At 37.5% G+C, this 17,573-nt stretch overlaps 1 protein-coding gene across 8 annotated transcripts in view; it reads right to left on the reverse strand.

Annotated features, from left to right (window-relative positions):
- Atp9b (ATPase phospholipid transporting 9B) overlaps nt 1-17,573 on the reverse strand; it is a 305,926-nt gene that overhangs the window by 127,596 nt on the left and 160,757 nt on the right. For all 8 annotated transcript variants that reach the window (XM_087188815.1, XM_087188837.1, XM_087188832.1 and 5 more), the window contains exon 12: nt 66-226. In XM_087188815.1, coding sequence (XP_087044941.1) covers nt 66-226 — 161 coding nt within the window. The remainder of the gene's footprint in view (nt 1-65; nt 227-17,573) is intronic.

Raw genomic sequence — 17,573 nt, forward strand, 5'->3', positions numbered from 1 at the left:
AAATTCCCAGTAAAATCGTAAGTTATGAAATCAGATATGTATCTTATTTTAATTCATAAACCTACCTTATGGGAATGATGTAGGAAAACAGAAGAAGGAATCGGAAAAGATTGCGGTACCATGGACCTGCAAATCCCTGTAACGTTACCATAACAACAGAAAGAACAACTAAAGCCAGAAATAGAGCTTTTGTCAGCTGATTGAGCTCGAGGTCCAACAAACCAACCTGAAAAAAAAAGAGCACAACTTTAATATATGACCAAGTTGACCACAAATCCCTAATATTATGATTGGAAGACATCATAATGATGATATAAAAAGAATTAAAGATTTTAAAATTTGTTTTTACAAGGATGAAATACAAAAATGTACTAACTTTTCTCCTGAAAAACCTCTTGCAGATTTAGGCAGAATTTCTGAAAATAGATCATGATTTCCAGAACATTCCCAGAAAGGGTTTGCTGACAAATGCAAGGCCAGAGTACACATCCCAACCACTCAGCCACCTCCTTTGGGTAAATGATGTCATGATCAGTAGTCTGACCAGTGCCCTGCCCTAAAAAAAGTTCTTTTGTGAGCAAAGCCCATTTCCCTTAGCATATACCATGTCATGGTCATACTGTCGCTCTCAAGCGTCTCTGTAAACCCCTGCTTAAGGATTTTATTCAGACTGAGGCTCTCCCAAACAAGAAAGTGTGTGTGTATGAGCACCATCTGTAAGTCTTGAGAAGACTTCTGATTTAAAAAAAAAAAAAAAGGCAACAGAAGGTAGTTAACTTGTACTAAAAACCTTTTCAATTAGCACAAATCCCACACTTCAAATTTTCTTAATAAAACACATTATTCTCATATTCATTCTGTGGATCACTTACTAGCTGACAAAAATGTGAGAAAGATCGTATCAGTAAGGAGTAGTTCTTTTTTTGTTGTTGATCTTGGAAACAGTAAGAACTGGCCATCCAATCAGCTCTCTTTCTACACGTGAAGAGAATATGGCTTTTCTGAAGCATGTAACTTCAATTTTGAGCTCTAGCAATCTTTGCAAACTGCTTCTCCTTGCTTAGTTTCATCCATGAAAGACCACAGTGCAATACAGTGTGTGGGACTGAGGTATACACAGGGCAACTGGGTGTTGCAAGAAGGCCTCCGGACGGGAGAAGGGAAGGAGCACAGTGACTGATATTTCCAGAACTCTGCAATGAGCTGAATCAAACACCAATTCTGTCTCCTAGCTGTATAACTCTGGACTGACTGAACTTTAGTTATCTTAACTATAGGGACTATGGCAGTATCTCCCCAACTGGGGATGAAATGATACGCAGCACACACAGCGCACAGCTCCTGTCACACAGAAAGCCCAACATGCACGGTGTTGTCATTGTTACACAATTGTATTTGAATCAAGTTTTTTTTGCAGACTGTGACTTTGGGGACTATCCTTAAACTCTTTAAATCTTAACTGTTCTCATCTATAAAATGGCACTACCTACTGGGCAAGGTAGTTAGAGGAGCTCAGATGCCGTGGGCACACACAATGCCAGGCTGAGGGGAAACAGCCATTGGGATGAGGTCTGGCAATAGCAAGAACAGAATGTAATGGTCTGTACTGACTTTCCTAATCTGAACAGTACATTGAAACCTATCAGGCTAGACATCTCTTTGCTACCTGAATTCCTCATGAGTTTATCACAGCTTTTGAAAAAAAGTACAAAGAAACAAACCCAAAACCATGACTGCCTAAACCTTGATAAAATATAAATAGGATACTACACATATTAAATTAAAAGTCTCAGAACTGCTGATTTAATAACCTGGCTTCTTTCATAGTGCCTTTTGAAAACCTGTAACATCAGCCAGTAGAAAGCTAGCCTTTTCCGGAACTCATAATTTATACATGGCTTTAATATTTGCCACAAACTCTCATGAAACCATGAGAAACTGTCCTCAGAAAAAACATAACTGTCAAAAAGCCAATGAAGTCCAGTGTGAAGAAAAATAAATAAATAATTACATGCCTGCTACATTTTATGCTAAACTCTAAGGTTATAAAAATGAGTAATTCTGAGATATTTTTTACCTGTAAGAAATAGCTAATCTAGTAGGAAAAAATAAGATGAACAGCAACAACATACATTATATAAAAGAAACATATTAAGTAGATAATTTTCTTCTCTCACTGGGTAGTTTTAAATCTCATTGTGAAACTGATAATCAGCATTACTGTTGGAAAACACAGGGTATTAACAGAGATCCAGATATAATTTGACTGATATCTGTCTAGCATGGAGATTCCAAACTTACACCCAAGAGAACAGTGCAGAGTCTGTAGGGTGGGTTGAGAGTCATGGGATGCCTTCCTGGATGCCTTCCTGCTCTTACTATGTAGACCTGATGTGGGGAATGAGCCCAGCCCATCTGCAGGGTGGTCTCATTTGCCCACTTTGTGTCTTGTCACCACTACACAAGACACCTAAGTAAGGAAACTTCAAATAGAAACTAAGCATCAGTTTTATAGGAATGTCTCCTCACTTCTAACAATAAATGGGGCATTCTGCTTAGCACTGCTGTTACAGCAACACAAACAGCAGCTCATTTCCAACAGATACTCTTCAAGAACTGCGTGCTCTCAACTTTGCATTCTCCCAGAAGCACACATTGTGCTCTAATTCTTAGTACAGTCATAGATCGATCCCCTTCAAACCATGCAAATCATATACAGGACTAGTCCACGGGAGCATCTCTGAACTCCAGCACAGGCACTCCTTTATCTCTAAGTCTTGCAGCAGAAGAGTTAAATCTACCATTTCCTTAGATAATAGACAGTCTGGAAGGAACTATACTTAACGAGTTCTGAAAATTCTCCATGTTGTTTCCTGGGCAGGGTCGGCGCCTTCCCTTGAGAATGAGGCAGCTCAAGACCACAGCAGCTGATTTATCAGCTCCATTTAAAAAGCAGCACAAGGAGGACAAATATCGTGCAATTTCCGCTGCTTCACCATGACATAGTTTATGCTTGAATTATTGAGAAAAATAGGTTTTTGGATTAAAATGAAGAAAAATTAAGCCAGGGAAGTAGAGCATGTTTCAAAGCCCAGATCTTTCTGCTGTGACAAAGGCGGTCTAAGTTTCAGGCCTCACTGAGGATCAGATGAAGTCATTATTCATTCAGTCAGGGAAAAAAGACTCAATTACCTCAACCTAAAGATGCTATCAATGAATGCAAAGTGCATATTTTACTCTATTCATCCAAATCCCATTAAAAAGTGAAAGGAATGATTTAATCTAGCCTTCCAGAGTTGGTCTTTTTTTGTAATAAAATAAAGAATCACTGTCTTGCAAAATGCATAACTACTACCTCACACTCTTTCCCCTACACCACAGCAATGAAAGACTAAAAGCTGCCACAAAACCACTCAGAAATGAATACAAAGTTTCCTTTGAAAAAATGCCACAGAGGATGGAAACATTAAAAGCAGCCCACTGCACACGGATTTTCGGGTAATTCAAGGCATTAATACCTTTCTAATTGACCAAGACAGATGTGGTTAACTGTCTCACTAGTGAATATCACAGTTTTGAAGTCAACTAAGTGCAGTCTTCCCCCATTCCCTTCTAATTTAAAGACAGTGATGACAAGTGTAGCAGAGTCATATCCAACTCTGAAACAATGGGGTGTTGCTTGCATCTTTCTGAACTGTGACTGTTCTTCCTAGAGTGAAACTGGAACCAAGTTATAACGCAGAGTGCGATCTCAATCTTTTGGTCAATTTTAATAAAACACGGTGGGGAGAAAAAATGTATTTCAACACTTATTAAACTACGCTCTATAATAACTAATCTTTAGGGTTGATTTCTCTGAAACACTCTTAAATGATGTACCAGCTCCACAAAAGGTATGCAAACATTATTTACTGCAAACAAATACTAATAACAAAAAATTTTATGAAATAACAAAAAAAGACAATTTAGGCTCTTAAAAGCTATTTAAAATAAAAACTAGTTAACTTACAAAGTCACAGAGTCTACAAAGAAGTGTTAACTTTAGTTCTGGTATGAATCTGTGTTCTTTAAAGAATTTCTTGGGGCCGGGGATTTAGCTCAGTGGTTCCGGTGCCTGCCTCGCAAACACAAGGTCCCGAGCACAATCCCTGGTACCCCCCCCCACCACCAAAGAAAGGAATTTCTTGCATACCTGAACAGACCAGGTACCATCTGCTATGATTATAAAACCTTTTTATCCATAAAATATATTATTAATCACTTGAAGTAATTATGACTATATAAGAAAAGGTAAATTAAATACACTAGGAAGTAATTTCCAACATTTATTGTAATTTCCTATATTAGTAAAGCAAAATTTCTTCTACTTGTCATAATATTTGTTTTATTTGAAGCAACTGTGATAACAAAATTAAATACGCTACTGGAAATTTTAATCTCCAAGGGAAAATTTGTGCATAATGTCTAAGACAACCACAATGGCTCTGCAAAGGGGCTTTTCTAGGATAATGAACACAATAATTGCCTGTATAATCTAAAATGCTACTAATGGCAACGATCAAAAATCCATTTAGCTCCTCTTTAATTTATGTACCAAGTTTTAAATAGCTAATGGTTCCCAGTAAAATAATGGTTTATACCAACAATAAAGGGTAAATACGGCATCCTCCTGCTTAATCAAGAAAAGATCAGTTAGGTGTTTTTTTTTTTAAATGAACACATGGATGAATGAGAACAGGACCTTATCTCTATAACCTAGCACCACTCCGCTCCATCTTGAACTTAAAACTCTCTTCATACTACCAAGTTTCTGGGAATCAATGTATACACCAAACTACAACAAAGATCTCATGTTATAAAATCTTAGGTCACATTAAGGTTCAAAGAGTGCCAGATAAAACAAAGTGCTTAAGTAATACTGTTGGTAACATTGCTCCCGAATTAACAGGACGTGAACGCCAAAATACTCTTACTAATCTTTTATGACTTACATGTATGTATTCTTTATATGGATATATTTCAGAATAGCAAAATAATAAAATACAAAATTTAAAAAAGCCATTTTACACCCTTGCAGAAAGCTAAATACTATTTTAATCTGTCCTATATTTTCCTTGTGAATATAGTATAATTTGAAAAAGACAATAGCCCCCAACTAAATACCTAATTCAAGCTGTATCTGTAAACCCAGTGCTCTGACAGGCTGAGGTAGGAGAATCACAACTTCAATCCCAGCCTGCGCAACTTAAGAGACCTTAGTTAGACCTTGTCTCAAAATAAAAAATAAAATAAGACTGAAGATTGTAGCTCAGTGTGAATGCCATAGGTTCTATCCCTGCTACCATAGAAACAGTAAGAAAAACAAAAACAATTGTAGGAAAACAGTTGTACTTCAAGACCTTAATCCTAAGTAAAATAAATCTGACATAGAAGGTTAAACATGGTGTAGTTTCCTTTATATCAGAAATACAGAGTATAAATGAAGAACAAAAAAAAAAACCCACAGACAGATGATAAGAATTAGGGAGACAGATTTATGGAGATGAGAGGAGGATCTAAGGATGAGGAAATCTGAGGATGGGAGACATGGGTGGGAGGGAAGGAGGGGTAAGTAAAAAGGATAAAGATGTGATATATATATAACAATTCCCCATAATAAATGTATTTATTCTGTACTGTAAGCATATTAATAAAAAATTTTGAAACTAATTCATTCAAGACTACTCTACACAGACAAAAGTACAGTTCTCATTTTTGTTTTTTTTCCCTGGTACTGGGGACCAAACTCAGGACCTTGTGCTTGCGAAGCAGGTATGGTGTCACTGAGCTAAATTCCAGAACCTAAAAGTACAGTTTTATATGTGAAACACTACTGAAGGAAAAAAAAAGGGTTATTAATGTTGTTTATCTTTTACCAGCTAAATTATTCATGGATCAACCCATCCGTTCTTCATTCAGAATTTGAATTGTGACAACATAAATATACAGCTGTGCTTTAACCTAACAAATTCCTATAAAAAGCACATTTCTTTGAAAGAAATCAGCTCTATATTTTCCGCTTTTAGTACAATTTTAAAAAGCAAAAGAAAAGTTAAATTTTCAGACTTTTATTTGTATTTTTATATTTCAAATCCACGAAACTCACACACTACAGTACATGTAAATTTTAAATCTTAGAACAATAACTTTTTCCATTATGGAGTTTAAAAGTATTAGGTCCCCCCCGCCCGCCCGGTACTGGGAATCAAACTCAGGACTCTGTGCCTGCCAGGCAGGCACGATGCCACTAAGCTATATCCCCGGCCCAGAAGTATTAGGTTTTAAAAAGTAGTAATATTAGGTAGCCTTTTTCCTTATTTTTATTTATGTATACATTTTTGCATATGAACTACTGTCTTAACTGTAAGTAGCAATGTAGGGTGGCCACACACTGAAAACGTGTCTGACTATTACTGTTTGCTGCCCCAATGATCTGTGAAATAAGAAGGGTTTCTTTGGGTCATTATAGTATATATGGCACAATAATCGGTGCTTTAAAAGATCCCTATATAAGTATCATCAGGACAATGGTTAATGTTACAATATATTACCTTAATTTTTAAAACTCACAATCTGTATTTATACAATAGACACTTTAAAATTTACTGTGAAAGAATAACCTACATTCTTACTTTTCATCAAAGTAAGGTTTTATTCTGGCTTATTCTTCAGGCATTATTCAGAAAGTTTCTCCTTGAATACTTAACATACTTTAAAAATGGGGTCATTATTTTTTATATAAACAAACAATTATCAGTATAAAGGCCAGCTACTAAATAAGGACATGAAACTACTTTCAAACCCAGAGAAAGCACACAATCAGAGGATAAGGTGATTCCAGCAGGTACCTCACAACAGATCACACAAACTTGGTACACTCGATCCCTGACGTGTGGAACAATGAACACTGTGACATCATTTTGGCAGGTGGAATGATTACCGGAATCTGCAGGTACACACACTGCTGATATGAACGGGCTTCCCTGCCAGCCTCTTCAAACTGCTGAACTAGTCTTCTAGAGACTGGCTGCAGCATTTTCTATGATTCCTTTCTATTCACCAGAACAACTTTTATAACCATCAGTAATGCCAGAAAGCAGCCCAACAGCCATAAACATGTGCGTAGACACATCTTAGGTTTGCTTTTGAAAAACTTACGTGAACTTTATACATTCTGGCAGGACAACTTGGTTCTGCCAAATGATGTCTGCCAAGTCTTTTTTGATATGAGAACCTTTATGACAGTATAATCAATATATCAAAATTCAGCAAATGTAAGGCGAAACAAAATATTGGTAAGTTGCAATTTTTTAAATAACTGTAAATTACTTAAAATAGTCTTAACTCTGACACATCAAAACCATACTTTAAAAAGTGACTAGGTGATGGGGCCAGGGATTCAGCTCAGTGGTTCCAGCGCCTGCCCTGCAAGCACAAGGTCCCAAGTTCGATCCCCGGTACCAAAAAAAAAAAGTGACTAGGTGAAAACCTGGAAGATAGTTTGTAAACTATTTACATATTTAGTTTTTACTCTATGTACATAAATAATATTAAAATACAGCACTGAATATTAAGATTAAACCTATACAGTATCTAATGTACATTACTTCTAATCTTATTTTTAATAGTCTACAGTTTATTTGAACATCAGGGACAGACAGGAGCTAGAACCAAGAATCATTCCCATTCCAACACAACACTTTGAATATAGTAACACATTTCATGGTAACATTTTGCTGTTTTTATAACATGCTTTGAAGCTGGAGAAGCAAAAGTGAACATGTGGCATGGCAAGGATTAACCAGCAGATGGAGCTCAAGGTTGACACTGACTTCCTAAATTCTGAACTTGGGCTGGCTCTAAGCAAAAACACGTTGGTATCTCTAATTCAGCTAGTTCAGTGCATTAACGACATTCACAGTGAAGACATTTATTTTGTTTTTGATAGTTACCCTACACATATTTTGTGTCAGGAAGAATTCAGGACAGAATTGATACACTTTAACGTCTTGGATTATTAAGGGAGGAATCCCTAAATAAAAAACTACCATCATATAAGGAATTGGGCTTGAAGATACACCATCCAAAATGCCGTAGAGAATCAGTACAGTAGTGCCATGAGGGCTTCCTGAAGATTTAGACTTACAAACCAAGTTGATAAAATCATAACCACAGCCTGCTTCATCATTTCAATATCCTTAATGTTTTTACCTTATATGTGGAATAACAATGTAGGAAAGCCATCAATTTTCAATGGTTTAACCAAGATCACCCACCAATTTAAAATAATTACTTCAATAGACTATGCCATCTACTGACACCAGACTCTCAACATTCAATATCATTTATTCATGTAGATAAGTGAAATCTGAGGTCAGGCATTTTGTTTTCAATTTAGTTTAATTAAGCCATTTATTTTGGTAATGTTATATTTACTTTAATAGGTATTTTAGAAAGAGCACTACCTTACTATCTAGAAATACAGCACCCATGAGTTTAGGGGGAGCAATGGTCTCACAGTGTAAAAAGAAAGCTCTGGGCTACCCCGAGCCCAGGTATACTGTGCTGCTGAGCATATTCTCAGTAACCCCATGCCCAGACTCTTTATGGTTCACACTGCCTCCCTCACATATGGAATGTGGCCCTACACTCAGATTATTTTTTCCTCTTAGGAATATAAAATATATTTAAAAAATACTACACATGTACTGACATTGTAGAAAAAAAGGTCTCTTATCTGGAGTCTTAAAACTTGGGACAGAGTAAGAAAGGCAAGATCACTGCTTTCTTTAAAACTATTAAAGTCATCTTTTGTTAGTCTATTTTTAATAGTTCAATGTGAAAAACAACACAGCCAGAGTCACTGGGTGACTAATTCCAAAATAGCATCACCTAAGTTCTTTCTTTGGCATACCAAGAAGTATAATACATTTAGTGGTTTGTGCAAAAGATCTTACCGAAAATACTAGTATAAATTTGTTACATAAGAGATTCCAAAAGTCTGGTTTCACTAATGACTACTTCAAATATTTAACACAGCACTTGAAGTTGCTAATTCTAAGTAACAGTATCTTAGAAATAATAAAATGGTAATTAACAGAAAATCCCCTGATATTTAATTGTTTGAGGATGGTGGAGTTTAGTTCAGCATATTTCACATCTTGAGACTGTGCACACTACTTTCTGTTAGAACTAGCACTGGACCATAAAGCTTAGAAAAAACAAAATGCTTGGGATTCAAGGAAATGGCTCCTAGACAGTAGAGTCAAAGAACATGCCTACGTCTCTTTTGGTGTTTCTTGGCTGACTGAATATGTGGAGATGCATGGCCCACTGGAGGTCCCTTCCTCAATCTCCAGGTACAAATAACTACATAAAACCATCAAGAGTGATTTTAAGTGAGTCACCATTTGACTTGGCAAAAATCTATGAGCTACTATATTTATGGGATATGAAACTAAGATTATTATTTGATTCACTGAGTTCCTGGCAATTAAATGCTTAGCACCTATTTATATTAAAAACACATGTGAAGATATAAAAACGCTGACCAATATTTGAAGCACTTCAGAATTACTATCATCTAAAACAAAGTCACTAGGTTCTGCCCCACCCACACATCAGCTTAACTAGCTATTAACCAGAAGTTAATAGGAGGTAAACATTTTAATGTTTAAGACAGCACAACAGAATGGCTGGCACAGAATAGCAAAAAAAGAGAAAAAGAATAAAGGAAAGTTATATCAGTCTAATATCTAACTTGGACCAGTTCCTTAGTTCTCAAAATCCATGATCTTATAACTTGCATTCTTTTGTTTTATAAGAAAAATGAACCCAGCAGATTTAGTGAAAATTTAAATGATAATGGTAATATGGTTAAATAAACTTCATCTTGCTTCATCACCCTTCTATTATTAAAACTGTCTACTTAAGAGCTTTATTACTGGTACCCTGGCAAAATATAACACTATTTTAAACCATCTAAAATTTTTGTGCTACTTTATGTCTTCAGAGACATTTTATGAACCATTTCATACTTAATGGCTTGTAAGCAATCCCAGGAGTTGGGAATTGTGTGAAAAGTTGTTCAGATTGACAGATAAAGTGAAAAGGTCTGTATTAATTTCCAAATAAAGAAATGCATGGCGTGGTATCTCACGATGATTATACTCTAAAGTACCAATTAGAACGCATCAGAAACTAGAGCAAGTTGACACTCTACAATAAAGCAAATAATTTCCAGTTGGAGGGGCAGAAAATGTTAATATGCAATGTTCAAGACTACAAGAATCTTTGTAAAAGGAAGTAGCTAATAAGGTTTAATGATGCATGTCAGGAAGCCACAGTATGTAGGGAAACACAGCTGGCTTCATTTTGTAAACTATTTGATATACACATCTTTCTCGTTCACGATTATCAGCTGTGCTAGTGCCACAGGGGACAGTTTAGACTTCAAATCAGGATATTCTTCTTGTTCTCTAAATTACAAGTAAAATACATTAATATAATATGGTGCTATAGGCTAGTGCCCCAACGAAAGCTTATCAGCTTAGAAAAGAGGATTAAAGAAGTCTTCTGTAAAATGTCACAGAAATAATCTTGCCAGTCTAAATAGGCTAAGGAGCAGAACCATTAAAACAAATCATAAAAGACAAAATGCTTGGATTTAGTGAATTAATTACTTTCACAAAACAGCACAATTTTCACACCTTAAGTATTAAAATACACATTAACCTAAAGTGCTTCTGTTGAAAACCCTGCAAGCTACCACTGTGCCTTCCTTTCAGGGGTGTGCACATGCGGGTGCACAAGAAGCCCACTCCAAAAGACAGAAGACATCTTGCGCCCATAGTTTGTTTTGAGGAACTGCAATGTGCAGGTGACAGCAATTAGCAGCGGATGATAGAAGCACTTTGAATTTGTACCAGATGGCAGCAAAGGGTCATTGGAAGCTGGCTAACCCTCCACAAGGAAACCCTTGTGTTAGGCAAGCATCAAGCTGGAAAGCACTTAGAAACAAATTAATTATTCAACCACCAGAAGACAACTGCTAAGTCAGAGCACTAATATCAAAATGCTGTTAAAGCACTTGGAGCGCACTTATTTTAAATGTAATTACACATATTAGCTCTTAAAAACAAGCATGCCACATAATGACAAAAAGGTTGCCCTAAACTAAAAGAGCTAAAATTCTAGTAATTAGTGAATTGTCTTATGGTAAAATAGTCAACAGGTTCTTACTCTGGATGAATGTTGCTTATAGCTAAACCTAGAGGCAGCCCTTTCTAAATGGGAATCTGTATGAAAACCTCATCAGCATCCTGGCTGAGAATAAAGGTCAGAAGAGCAACAGACAAATACTAATACCTACTAAGATAAAGGGCAGATAAGATACAGCTCTTCAAGCTACAGGGCTCTAAGAAAAGCCTCAAAAATCTCAGGTTGGTTAAGGCTTCAGGCTCAGAGGTGAGGTATTATGATACTAGAGCCAGGCCAGAATAGAAGACAAGAGAGGCAACAAGACTACAGGAAGAGTGTGACCTTTCCTTTGAGACAAGATCTCACTATGTAGTTCAGGCTGGCCTTGAACTCACTACATAGCTCAGGCTGGCCTCAGACTTGCAGCTATCCTCCTGCCTCAGCTGAGTGCTGGGATTACAATTGTGTGCCACCATAACCAGCTAAGTGTGGTCTTCTTATAGGACTTACAGGATGCACCACAGACTAGGCTCAGTATTGGAGTGATGTTCTATGTAGAAAAAACAATGCAAGCAAAAAGGCTTGAGACAAAATACATAATCAACTTATTTTGACAAGATTAATTCTAGGATTAATTAATTCCAAGATTAATAAATAACAGAGAAAATGGATTAATTTTTAGTTTACATTGCTTAACAAATTTATAGTTGATTTGTTTCTGTTTGTTCCCCTTATGACTATAGCAACTTACGACCCATCAGCCCTTCACAGTTTACAAAGTGCTTCTGCAGAATTTGTTAATCATCCTGACTCCATTCCCTCTTACTATTTCTGCTTGATTTCTAAGGGAGCATGAGTGTCTGACCAGGACACACTGATCCTGGCCGCTCTTTTGCCGCCTCCTTCAGTGATGCCACCCACTGCTAAAGTTGACTGCACCCACTGAAGATAGCAGAAATGAAATTATTTTCACTGTCATAATCAGATGTCTGTGGTTTGACATTCATTAACTATTCAAATCTGCATGAGGCTTATACAATCTAATATTTATCAAAATTTTTCTTTTATTATTTTTATATAAATGTGGTAAAACTTGCTTAACTGGCATCAATTATTATACTTTAAGAGAAAAGTGGACCAAATGACTACATTTTATAATCCAATGTCCCACAGGATGTAAATTCCTAACCTTAGTCATAGGACAGAGCTAACAATGAACCTGATTCCACTCAGCTTCCCTGGAGGGGTTGGGGATCCTCCTTCCACACAAGGAAGGTGGGCTCTACAGAAAACCTTCTCCATCAAGCACAGAGACTCTTCCTGGAATCCAGGTAAGGAGTGCTATTCAGGACTGGGATGTATCTGGTAGACAGCTTGCCTAGGATGAGTGAGGCCCCAGATTTGATCCTCAGCACTGGAAAGAGGAAAGTAGAGGCACTCAGCTGGTACCATCAGGAGACATGGGCAGAGCATCTGTGGAAACACTCAGAGCTGCAGGAACTCTTGCCAGAGCCCAGGCTTTCAAAGAGGCTGTCCAGTCCACCTTAGATGTCTCTTTAGAGTATCTTTGGAATTAGAGCATTTAATGGACAATTAACTGCCTTACAAAGCAATGCTCTCAAGAAAAGAGCAGGGTTAGAAATACATTCCCCCTAAAAGATAATCATATAACTTACATGACAAAAATTCTAAATGATAAAAGAAACTGAGAGGAAGTGTCTGAAATAAGCCCTGGTCATTAGATTACTCTTAAACAATGAAGCACTGCAGGTAAGCTAATTTTTCTTCAATTTCCTCTCAAAACAGGTATGACATAATGATCGGAAATGGTACCATAATGACTAGTATCTAAATGAATTAATTCTTCAAAGACCATTTCAACTCCCTGCAGTATATAGAACACATACCATCTTCCTACCTCCCTGTCACCACAACAATAGACCTCAAGGAAGCTGAACACTTGCACCGTGATCATGGCTCATTCTGCAGCCTGGCTTTAGGGAACCTGTCTGCACCCAGTAGGAACACTCAGTATTTGCATTAGACATAATAATTTAATTTGGTCTTAAATTTAAAATTCATGACCCTGACTTCAGTACTCAGAACTAAGGGGGCTTGGTGCATGAGAGGATAGAAACTGACCAACACAAGCCTCCTGACCAGCCCTCTACCTCCACTCTGCAGTCTCACAGACATCCACCATCCACCACTTACAGACACGCACCCTACATGCCCTCAAGTGTGCTTTCTGAAGCTCTTTCAGAGATCTTCAGAGACTCTGGTTCTCTACCTTTCCATCTGACTGTTTCTAAGACTACAAATATGCTCTGGGGGCACCTGATTGGAGAGCTATCTCAAACCCCCTGCCCTAGGCATGCAGAGTAATTGCTAATTTAAACACTAGTTACTATATTTCTTCTGTTCTCACTGACATGACTGACATGATCCTTTAATCTGACTTTTACCTTTACTTTGTATTCCCTCACTTACTTTCAAATCTATGCAAAAATGTCCCTGTATAGTAGAACATTTTGATACAGCAGGTCTTTTCTCCTTTTGAAACCCATTCAATTATAAAAAGATATCCACCTGGCTATCATGTTAGCCTCTAGTACCTTAGCTATTCATGGAAAAGCATCACACCAACAACAGGAGAAGATGAGACTTGCTGCCCATCCCAGCTCTGCAGTGAGTTGAGGAGAAGCAGCGTGAAATGCCGGCCCCCAGACAGCAAGGGGTGTCCACAGGTGACATCCAGGACCACTAGACAAAATGAGGCCTGCCACAACTAATTATGGGAGAGGAGAAAAGCTCTGGAGTTGGGTCTGGTCTTGGCCGGGGATCTTAGAAGCAGCCTGCAAGTTTCAGAAGCTCAGAGTCAGGCTGTGTCCCGGTGGCAAAAGCAGCAGCACAAGCTACTAGAAGCAGCAGTGCAGCACTGCTGCTCCTTTGTTTATCCAATGGCACGCAAAATCCTATTCTCACAGAGTATGGAACTGCCTTCCCTATGCCTGAGATGACAGCAGCATTCTAACTCATGACACTCATGGCATAACTATGGAATTGGTTGCCAACTTTCTCATTAAAAAAAAAAACAAAACAGCTAGTTGGGCAAGGTAAATCTTAAGATGATAGTGCTCAATACCCGAACATGGTTATATCTGTAACTACAGTACAAAGAACATGAACTCAATAGTCTATTGGGTAATCAATTTGGAAATAAAATGTTTCCTGCTACTTTTAAATAAAAATACACCCTAGAAGAAATTTTATTTTTATGCAGCAGAAAACAAAAAATAAAACTGTAAAAAGAAGATAAGGTGCAAATGAAAACAACGCTGAGATTCCACTTCACTCCAGAAAGAATGGCTGCTATCATGAAATCAACCAATAACAAATGCTGGTGGGGCTGTGGGGAAAGAGGAACCCTGCTCCACTGCTGGTGGGAGTGCAGACTGGTGCAACCACTGTGGAAATCAGTATGGAGATTCCTCAAAGAACTAGGACTGGAAGTCCCATTTGACCCTGCTATTCCACTGCTGGGGATCTTCCCCAAAGAATTAAAAGAATCATACCACAGTGATATATGTGCGCCCATGTTCATAGCAGCACAGTTTGTAATAGCTAAAACTTGGAAACAGCCCAAATGCCCATCAACTGGAGACTGGATAAAGAAAATGTGGTTTTTTAATAAAATGGAGTACTACTCAGCCATCAAAAATGAGAAATTAGAGACATTTATAGCTAAGTGGATGCACATTGAGGTGATACTCTTAAGTGAAATAAATAGGACACACATGTGTAAATACCGAATAGTTTCTCTGGTGTGAGAAACTGAAAGTGTAAATAAGGACTAAATGTATAATAGGTAATGTGAAATAGGAAGAAAAGGGGCAAACGGGAAGGAAGTGGGAGGGGTAAGGGAAAGGATAGAAGGGAATGGGATTAATATGAGAAAATGGAAAAATAGGAACAAAATCTTTGTAAATAGGGAGGACTGGAGGGGTTGAAGGGAGGGCTGGGCAAGGGTGAAAAATAAGAACCAAGAGAGACTATGTAAAGGTGTAAATTTCCAACGATGAATGTCATTATATTGTATACCTAAAATGTACCAATGATTAGAAGAAATAATCAATAATGCAAAATAGGAAGAAAAGGTCTAAAGGGGTAGGGATAGTGGGAGGGGCAGGGGAAAGGAAAGAAGGGAAAGGAAAAATGCTGAAAAATGGAAAAAATGGAAATAAAGTCTTTGTAAATAGGGAAGGGTGGAGGGGGTGAAGGGAGGACTAGGAATGGGGAAAAAATAAGAACCAAGATGCATCATGTAAAGGTACAAGTTCCCAATGAGAAATGTAATTGTGTTGTATACCTACAATGTACCAATAAAAGAATTTAATAAAGTGCAAAAAATAAAAGATAACTGAAACACCATCAAAAATTTCAAATGTCTAGAGATAAATCAAAATTACATGAAACATTTACAGAGAAAAAGCACAAAACATTATTGTAAGATATATGATATTCACTGATTAAAGACTCAATATTGTAAAAATTAATTTTCTCCAAGGCGCTATAGAGCAATCCTTATCAAACTCCCCACCATAATAAATACTAGCAGAGAAGTGCTTAACAGACCAATCCAAGAAGAGGACACAGAGGTGCTCCTATCACAAATGGACAGCAGATTTGCAAAAGAAGTCTCTCTGTTATGGCTCATATTTAGGTGTCCTCCTCATTCTTTTTCTGAGGTGGCTGAATCTAGAGTGTGTGATGCTGGGATTACGGGTGTATGACTACTAAACAACATGAGTGATTGGTTTGGCACCGCCCTAATCCTTGTAGTCTAGATGAGATAAAAGGGGCAGAAAGACATTCTTAAGGTCTCTTGTTGCTTCTGCTGTCTTCTGCCACCAGGAACTGTTGCCCCTCTCCCACCCTGCCTTGGACCCAGCCAATTATGGACTGAAACCTCTATGAACTGTAAATCAAATAAACCTTTCCCCTTTTAACTTTGGGTGCTGGGTCTTTTGCCTCAGCAACGAGAAAAAACTAACACTATTCAAGGCAGTTATGAGCCAACAGGGTATCTACACTGGGAAGGTTGGAAACTTGTTCCTGTTCACATGATATAGAAAAAACCAATGCGAGATGTTCAAAGATCTCACCAAGAAAGGTAAACACTAAAACTTCAGCAGATAACTAAGTAAGTAGGGGTATCTTCATGACCTGGCATAGAGAAAGATTCCTTAAGCCATAGGAAGATTGATAATTGGATCACATTAGAAATGCTGTTCATCAAAACATCATGAAAAGAAGGCAAGCAACTGACTGGGAAAAATAGTACACATAAACTTAACAAACTACTCACATCCAGATGTACTAAGCAGTTCCACAAAACAATAAGAAAAAGATTAGCAATCCATGGAGAAAGAAAGAAAGAAAAAAAGATGATACAGCTCATTCTTAAGCCAAGATATTGGACAACCATGCCCCATAAATACTAAAGGAAGCTCCACATCATTACATCTGGAAATGGAAACTTAAAAACACAGTAATGTGTCACTACACATATCCTGCAATGCTCAAGAAACCAACTGAAACAGACATTACAGGTGCAAACAAGGCCACAGAGAAACAGAGCTCTTCTGCAGTGAGAAAGAGCAAACACTGGTACAATCACTTTAGAAGATTGGAATCCTGGGAAATGAGTACAGACATGTCACAGCAACTTTACTCCCTAGGTACAGACCTCCCAGAAATGCATGCACGAAGGGATATGCATACAGATATTCAGAGAACAATTCTTAATGGCAAAAGATTCAGAAGAACCCAATGATCCATCAAGTACATAATCATGGCTTCACCTAGGTTTATTTATATAACGGACACGCAATAATATGAATAAATTTCATATGTTCATATTATTATATATAAAAGAAGTCAAACATAAAAGAATACATGTTGTTTAATTCCTTTTTTTTTTTTTTTTTTTTTTTTTAAAGACAGGGTCTCATTATATAGTTCAGGCTGGCCTTAAACTTACTATATAGCACAACCTGGCCTCAAACTTACAGCAAGCCTCTTGCCTCAGCTTCCTGGGTGCTGGGATTACACATGTGCATCAGCACGCCCAGCTTTTTTAAATTCCATTTTTGTAAACTTCAAAATCAGATCAAAACAATGGGTCTATCTGAGAGGAGGATGATGGTTTCCTTGGTGAAAGAGGCTCATAAAGGACTAACTTTTTGACAGTGTGATGCATCCTGAGGGAGGCTCACTTTGTGATGACTCACTGAGCTGTATGCTTTTTACATTTGTGTGCTTTTGTTTTGTCA

The sequence above is a fragment of the Heterocephalus glaber genome, unplaced genomic scaffold (assembly GCF_053883595.1).
Source record: "Heterocephalus glaber isolate CG9 unplaced genomic scaffold, H.glaber_assembly_v1.0 deba00000331, whole genome shotgun sequence".
Taxonomy (NCBI): Eukaryota; Metazoa; Chordata; class Mammalia; order Rodentia; family Bathyergidae; genus Heterocephalus; species Heterocephalus glaber.